Genomic DNA, 8,780 nt, shown 5'->3' on the forward strand with positions numbered 1-8,780 from the left:
TATTCGTTTATCTTCGTTCGTGTATATTTCTTAACATTATTGTCGTTATGATTGGTTGCTTTAAAAAGAAAAAGGAAATATACTATAAAGATGATAAGATCTGTAAACATGAACAAGAAGATGTTATGGTTAAAACCATCCAAAGAATTAATGTAAAATATGAAAATGGGGAATAATATGACAAGAGAAGAGAAGGGAGTTTTTGGGTTTTAATGGAAGGTTTCCATGTGGCATGTTACCCTCTTCCCCTATTTGATAAGATATATATAGAATTTCATTGGAGAGTTGAGAGAGAGAAATTGATTGGACAATAATTTGAGAGAGAGATGAGAGATTCTTCCTAGCTATTTGATGTGACTCATAATTCATCTATGTATCACCTTCTAAGTTAGACTTAATCTAAGAATTAAAATATCAATATTAATGTCGATAACGAGATTTTAATTTTACGAATATATTAATGAAATATCGATATTGATAGATATTCTAGAAGTCACAAATTTATGAGAAAGAAAAGAAAAGAAATACATTGAAATTTTAGAAAATGTAACTTGATTGATCATAAGATGGGCGTGTGAAGTTACAAATTGAGAGATTTGATGGTTTTGCCCCTACTTAATTTTGCATTTTGTTCGTGGAGAGATTTGTTTGTATGTACTTAGTTTATGTAATATTTTGTTTGTATGCTTTTGAAATTAAAATGTGATAAGAAAAGGATTATTAGAGATATTGAGTCATGCATTCCATCATCGAACTTTTTCTTCACTGTAAAGTGAAAGTGAAAGTGACAACTTTTAGTTGAATTTAATGAGGAAGAAAAACAACTTTAATTTATCATATTTCAATTATTTTTCATTCAACTAAACAAACACATGAATCTGATGAATGTCCAAAATCATCTTTATTAAATTGGTACAATAAAATACTTGAAATAAAAGCCACATAAATATGCTCAACAAATCATATAGAAGGTTAAATAAGAAAAATCAACCATAAATTTTCCAAAGCATAACACTAGTTATCTATTTAGATGGAGTGTTTGAGAAGTTGAGTTAAAACCAAACTTTATGCGACCATTTTCCTATCAAATGACCCAAAAAACAGTGCAATTTGTTTTATTCTTCTATCAGTCTGCTATGCTTTTATTCTAAGACACATGAAAAAGTTTGATAAAACTTATTGGAAAAAATAAGTTTAGCTCGGCAGTATGATATTCCATCCAGAACTAAGCAGTTTAATCCTTCGTACTAAACAAAACCAATGCATGTGTAAAAGAGAAGGTAGTAACAGTCAAGTCACTTGGAAGCCGTAGATTTTTTCATTTTCAAATAAACATGAAACATACAACCAAAAAGGAACTACGTCTATATACAACTTCAAAAACAGTTCCAACCAAGAATTAATTTCAAGTCATTGACATCTTGTTCAAAACCATGTTTTTTTTTTTTTTTTTTTCTTTTTACCTCTGTCTACAGAGTGACTACAAGAATGAATCAATATATCCATAGGTATGCCTTCTATTATACTGTAGTAAGCTTGCATATGTCCTATCCCATATTCCTATGTACAGAGACTCGTCATCTGGACTCAATGACACCCCTGAGATCTCTCCGAAGAAATCGATCTCTTGTCTCTTTTTGTAATCTGTGCTCGTGCTGTACACATGTACAAAATCGGCAGGTTCAGCAACCACCATGAACTGACCATCAGATGAATAACGAATCGATCGAGCAGCACCGATATGTCCCTTCAGAACTGCAACGGGTGTTGAGAAGTTCCTTACATCCCATACTCGGCATGTCTTGTCTTGATTCCCAGTAGCGAACATGCGACCATCAGGGTGCCAAGCAGATGCAAATGAATAATCTCGATGACCAACAACTGTGCCTATAGTCTGAAACACATTGCAACACATCATGCGAGTGTCACTTTGAGAGTTATAAGGCCTAGATGCCATGACCAACTTGCTTAATTGTGTGATGATCCAAAATACTAAAACATCTTCTATGCAACTTAAAGATGAGGGAAGATGATAATTATCATCTGAATTCCCATCAATACTCTCTGAATAGAATCAGAGATAAATTCATACAGAGAGCGTATGAGCAGTGCAGTTGAACCAGTTTGAAGAGGAAAAGAGATAGCAATAACCAAGGTTAATGTTTTTTTTCTTCATCCGTGAGAATTTGGCTAATTTGCTTGTTGCACCTCAACTAATTTCATAGGACAACAGCTTGACCTACTGTACAACATTTGGGTGTAAAAGACCCAACATGAATCAAACTCAGCTTGACCTACCTATGACCCTCATTGACCACCAGGGTGAGGTGATTTGAACTTTTACACCCTCATAACATTATATAAATGTAAAAAACTATGCATTAAAAGAAATTAAGACGGTATCTTAAATCCACACATTATCCTAAATTTAGTCAAAATTCTAAATGTCATATTTGACATCATTTTCATGATTAGTAGAACTTCTGTTTCCAATCTTCTTTTGAGGCAACTAGAAGTAAAGATCATTCAAAAGGTCCTTTAAATGCTACCAACAAGGGACATGAAGACTAAGAAAGTACATTATTGATCCACCTCATTTTGTCTTCCATCCTTGCAGTTCCTTCCTCCCTACTTTCCCATTTTATATTTTATCCCACCAAAAGATCTACACTATTCCTCCCTGATTTTTTGCTTTCGACCATGTGTTAAACAGACTTACCGTGCGAGTAACAAAAATGCAGCTAATGAATCTCAGAAACATGCAATATCTTAGAAATAACTCAAGAACATGCTAGTGACTTCTATGAAACATGAAGTATTACTTGATGAACTTGAGCCCAAATTGTGAGGCCAGACAAGAACTTCAAACAATATTGACTCATTCAAATCCTACTTCCATTCGAATATAATCTAACACAGTTCAATCTATCTGCATGGTAAGGAAACTTCCTTACCGTTCCATTTCGTGAATCAACAATCAATCCATCTGTGTGATCACCAACAACAACAATCAGCCTGCGATCTGGACTCACTGACGTATGCTGCAGCAACATAAACAAAAAATCATTAAAACATTGTTCCTGTACACTCAAACCATTCATCTTAACCAAAAGGACTGTGTTTTAATATGCTATATATAGTTGCATTCAATAATTTGATATAGTTGTAAATTAACTTTCACTACTACAGCTGTACAGGCAGAATGGTCCTGGCATAGGGTACTAACAGTTACAAAGCATTCAGCCGCTCAGGAAATAAAAGAAATTAGTGGAGAAAATGCAACGGAACAGATTGGGAACATAGACCCAAATGTTCACATAAAACCTGGAGGAGACATACATTTACTGGCCAAGGAAAATGGAAGTGATTCAAAAGCTGAAACCTCTCCATGTCATACTCTCTCATGCTGCAATCATTATTTGCTGCCATGAAATGTAACTCACCACTGCAAAATATACTAATCAGTCTGAATTCATGTACATAATCCAGCCAAACAAGACAAGACTCAGCCAAAGTGCTAAAAGTACCTTCTGCTGTCATATATTTCAACAGCATTTGTAATGGCATTCTCATCATGTGTAGTTCGAGTACAGAAGCTTACCCCTTGTTTATCCAAACGCTACAGGAACAAACGAAGTTATTAATTCAGTACAATCTGAAATAAGCTACGTATTCAAAGAATATTTCCTCCAAAAAAAAAGTCACCTCAATTTTTCAACTTTAACTTGACTGAACCAAATGGCAGAGAATTTTCCATAAGATAGAAAATTCACAACGAACAAATCACAATGGCAAATATCAAATTGACATCACTCCACTCAGTTAACCAAACCAGGGAAGCTAAAAACATTTAAGATAGATTGCAAATGTTGAATATTGAAATTGAAAGAGATTTGAAGTGAGACACAATAACAAAATGTCACATACAAAATTGACATCATTCCTCTCAGATTACACCAATTGACCAAACCATGAAAGTTCAAAACATTTAAAATAAAACAAAGAATTTTGGAACATTGAAAATAGAACTGATTTGATGTGAGACACTATCAATAAAGCAGAAGGCGTTCTTCTCCAGGAACTGTGTTCTTTCATAAACTAAGAGAATTTGGAAATTCAGCATGGGAAAAAAAATTACAATAATAAGCTACATGCTGACCTTACAAGTAAGCTCTCCTTGGAATCCACCTGCAACAAGAAAATTATCCTTGACTGCAAGTGTGCTAATCTGAGTTTGTGTAAAACCCTCCAATAAACTTCCAGCATGTTTCTGTATGACCAAGCAAACAAAACAAATTACAGAAGCCATAGGGAATTTATGAAATGAAAGCGATAACATTGAACCTTAACTCCTACTCCCACCCCAAGCCATCGGCAGAAAATAAATAGAGCTTGAGAAACAATAAGTAAGAACAAGTGCATAGAAAAATAGACACGAGCAATGTAGCAGATACATCATTGAAAAGGTACAAATGTTCCTTTACTATCAACATCAACAGCCAAAGCCAGAAAGAAAAAAACGAGATTTAAAAGGGATCTTGATTTGTAACCTTCGAAACTGGGAAGTGTTATTTTCAATGGACTAAACAAAAACATCAATTATTTTATACCCTGTCCCTAACTCTCATTTGTAATGTAATCTGATGCTTTAGTTCACTAGGTGGGAAGATTTGTGTACAAAGATAAGAGAAGAATGTCTGTGCTGGTTTCTGACTCTCCTCCATTACAATCTTTACATTTGCTAAAATATGATGGATCAATGAGAACAAGTGTGATACCAACCTCTGTAGGCGCTATATGCCCAGCAAAATTGAGGATTTCAGATAAGTTGCCAGATAAAGATGACCAATGCATGACAGAATAGTTGGACATCAAATAGACATCATGCTTTGAAGTTGCCCAGACCAAGTTCCTTAGCTGCAAGACATAAGTAAATAACAAATTATTTTTCCCCAAAAGCACTCGGGAAGAGGATACAAGCACAGAGTCCAACAACAGCAACTAAACTATTTGAAAATAAGGATTTCACTTCAGAATTCCATTTATTTTATCATGGGCAGCCTGACCAGTTGCCAGATATGGACACAATTACAATAAAATGTAGCAGATAAACAGACCACTTAACACAAAAAAAGTTGTCCATATGTCATTTGAGAACAATTGTGAATCAATCACCATTTACCAAAAATAAATTAAAAATACCTAGAGAACGGACCAACCAACCAAGACCATGACTCTGTATGTGAGTGGTCCTGGAAGTTGACAAGGACAGGTATGCATAGACTGGTGAAGTACGAAACTTCATACTAAGGCATTTTGAAAAGTGGTAAACAAACTAGTCTATAGAAAATGTCAAATAGAGTATCAACTTATACTCATTACAATTATTAGAATAAAAAAGAGAATTGAACACTATCAACTCCAATACCTGAAAGTGCAAGATAGTAGGCTTAACCAGTCTTGTATTATGAAAGAACTCATAGTAGTTCCCTCCTTTCTCTATTGCTTTGCATTCCTAAAAAGACAAATACAATTACTAAAATACTTGTGTAAGAATTTCCAATGTCCATAAGGCCGTGAAAGCCTCTACTCAACCTTTGAACCTTCAGCAAACATCGATGATTATGCGACAATTCATACCTTATCAACGGCTGCTCCAGATGAAGGAATATTTTCATAATTTTTGTACTGTTCAAGCCTTGTCAACCGGTACTTCTCACGACTAATGTTCAATCTATCCCATGGAATACCTTGAATGTCCAGTCCCTTCCTCGCAAGGGCGGATGACGTATCTATCGACTTTGTAAGCTGCAAAAAGTTTATGAAGATCTTGATGTCAAAGGGTCGCACATGATTTATAAAATAACCAGTGTTAGCCCAATAAAGAGCCATAATAACAGTTAGGAAATCAAAGAAAACAAACCATGTCAAATTCGTCATCACCCGATTCTCCATCACCTCCATCATCAATGTCATCAGCCATTTCATGACCAGCAGCCATATAATCAAATTCATCCATATTTTGCTGTTGGTAAGACATGCGGATGCACTCCTCACCAATCTATATCTCTGCAATCAAACCCATAAACCTTGCTTATTAAATAAAACTCTGTGCAGAGAATGCATTTTCATCAAAACTGAACCAAAGCAACACACGTAAGAAAAAAAAAGGTAGAAAAATCCAAACGAATACGCCAACCACCACCACCAACATACATAAAAAATGACCAAAGAGCAGGAAATTACAACATTCCCATAGAAAACCCCAATAAATAGAAAAAGAAAACAAGATGCACATTCGAACAAGAACGAATTTTTTTACAAACCCAGTTCCTAATTTTTCGTATTAATCATTATCACGAAAGAAAGAAACAGAGAAATAATCATTCAATGAAAAAATATCATACCCACAAAATAAAAAACCTAAAAGAGAACAAGACGCGACGCAATCCAGAAAAAAAAAAAATGCATGTAATCAAACAGAAACAGAAATCAATCAACAAAATTCCATAAACGACCAAATAGAAACTAAAAGGGAACCTTGTGAAGGGAATTCATAGAAAAGGGGATAAAAAAATCAAATTGAAGAACAAATTAAGGGATAAAAAAAGAGGAAAAGGAGGGGGATAAACACACGTTTATCACTCCGTATGGCTTCGTTTCGTTGCGCCTCTTTCTCCTTTTTCTCTCTCAAAATTTCCAGAGATGATAACGATGGTGGGGGGGTTTTAAGCTAAATCCGCAAACCGACCTCTCGAGAATTTTAAATCATATGAACATATTATTATATTAATATATGAAATTCATATATGATATAATAATGATTTTTCTTTTGATTAAATAAAGGTTGAAACTTGAAAGCAATTTGTTCAATTTATTTGTAAAACTTTTAGTTTAGAAGAATATACATTTGATGTATTGAGACTTATCCATTTGTGTTGTAAAATGTCTTCAATCTCCTTCTCCAAATATATGGTAGTTAGGCAACTTTACTCAATCACCCTCAAACACGATACCACTATTACATTGTTGAATGCATCGGAAAAATTTTAAATTGTTGTGTAGACAAACATGTTAAGAACTTGCTTCGAATGATTATTAAGGAGTGGTTGTAAATTTACCTAAAGAAAGGAAAGTATTAATCTACGAAACTTGAGGCTATCTTCAAAAGTTTGATTGTGATCAAACATGAATGGAGAGGGTCCAACCAGTTGTTAGAGGTTGATTTTGATTCACTCGAGACCATTGATCTCATAAATGGGATGAATTTCTTCTCTAAAAATGTGATGTGTTTTTATCCTATTTTTTTGAGAGATGAACAAACATGCTCATGCTTTTGCAACTTTAACATCCTCTCAAATTTTAATATAGGAAATATCGTTTTCCAAATAATTTTTCGTGCTTCATTTTCTTGATCAGGAAGTTGGGTCGTGAATATGTGATTTCTTTCAAATGTTCATGTTAGTCTAAAAAAAAAGTTAAAACCAATTTTAGATGTATTTTTAATTTTTTTTAGTTCAATATTAATACGCAAAGATGGAGATTTGACCATCTAACAACTTTATTTACAAGTTGATTCGATTTACATGTTTATGATATAATTCTTCCATTCAAACTCAAACCAAATTGTTTTAAATTCTGGTTATATATGTATCTTTTAACTTGTCGTGGTAACCTCCAATTGCAAACTCAATTGTCAACCTTCTAATCATTTGCCTTCACATTCACCCTTTGCCAAACATGGCTTTGCTTCCACACTCTCATTGTGTATCTTGTATTCCTCAAATTTATCTTAATTGTTCATCTTTGTCTCACCTAGATGTAAAGCAGTCGAGAATAAAATTTGAATGAGGATTGATTGTTCTTTATATATAGTTTTTTAATGTCATACCATCTATTTAAAAAAAAACGTCACCAAAGCTTCATAAACTAGCTAGCTATTTGTTATGAATGTTTAAGGTTATAAGAGAGTGCATAGACACTCGTAATGAAATTTGAATGCATTGTAATGTAATCCAAAACTCATGTTTGAATTAAGCGTTTTGAACTCTTATCATAATATTAAGCTCATTTCATTTTGATAGTTTTCAGTTAAGCTCTATTTAGGAGGTTTTGAGACGTGGAATTGAACTAATTTGATAAGTGAAGGAAATGATTTAGAATTTGTTGAAGAAAAAATTGAAACACAATTATTCCTATCTTCTAAAATTATTTTTCAAGAAAACAAAAAAGAAGACGTCGTGTCATCACCACTTTACTATTGATTGACAATGTCGGTGATAACAACAAGGCATGTGCTGATGTGGATGCTGACCGAGCAATGTCTCCAAATTATTATTCTTTCAATATTCTACAAATCTCTTTTCGTAAATATAATCATTTTTCTTATCAACAAATTTGACCAATTTTATTATTACTTTCTAAATTTTAACAAATTAATTGTTTATTTCCATTCAAACACATGAATCCAAATATTTTACTTTTATAAAAAAAATAGCAAAACAACTCTTTAATCTCTTTATCAATACAATAGTACATTATTAATTTTTAAAATACATATTCTTTCACCTCTATTTTATCATAACATTTTAAATAATCAAACTCAAGGTTGAAATCGACAAAAATTGTTCATATAACTTACCTCACTAATATTCAATTATTTGTGTGAGGTCGCATAGATTTATAAAGATTAAGATTTGATTAAAGTAATAAATAGATGTGCAAATTTACTAAAAAATGAAGGAAAAGGGTAGGATTTTGAGTGTTTGGGGGAATGGAAT

General features: G+C 33.2%; 1 protein-coding gene across 2 annotated transcripts; it reads right to left on the minus strand.

Annotated features, from left to right (window-relative positions):
• Positions 1 to 1,295: 1,295 nt before the first annotated feature.
• Positions 1,296 to 6,960, minus strand: LOC101217316 (uncharacterized WD repeat-containing protein C2A9.03). 2 transcript variants are annotated; one of them, XM_004152246.3, is made up of 10 exons: positions 6,637 to 6,960; positions 5,924 to 6,069; positions 5,641 to 5,808; positions 5,429 to 5,515; positions 4,783 to 4,917; positions 4,160 to 4,270; positions 3,528 to 3,619; positions 3,340 to 3,445; positions 2,955 to 3,041; positions 1,296 to 1,894 (listed from the first exon to the last, which is right to left on the minus strand). In XM_004152246.3, the coding sequence occupies exons 2-10, from the start codon at positions 6,038 to 6,040 to the stop codon at positions 1,481 to 1,483; spliced, it is 1,317 nt and encodes a 438-aa protein (XP_004152294.2). In that variant the 5' UTR covers positions 6,041 to 6,069; positions 6,637 to 6,960; the 3' UTR covers positions 1,296 to 1,480. The 2 variants fall into 2 exon arrangements, with proteins under 2 accessions (XP_004152294.2, XP_031740550.1); XM_031884690.1 differs by lacking the exon at positions 6,637 to 6,960 and adding an exon at positions 6,541 to 6,559 and having other exon boundaries at positions 1,481 to 1,894.
• Between the last annotated feature and the right edge of the window lie 1,820 nt (positions 6,961 to 8,780).

The sequence above is a fragment of the Cucumis sativus genome, chromosome 4 (genome assembly GCF_000004075.3).
Source record: "Cucumis sativus cultivar 9930 chromosome 4, Cucumber_9930_V3, whole genome shotgun sequence".
Taxonomy (NCBI): domain Eukaryota; kingdom Viridiplantae; phylum Streptophyta; class Magnoliopsida; order Cucurbitales; family Cucurbitaceae; genus Cucumis; species Cucumis sativus.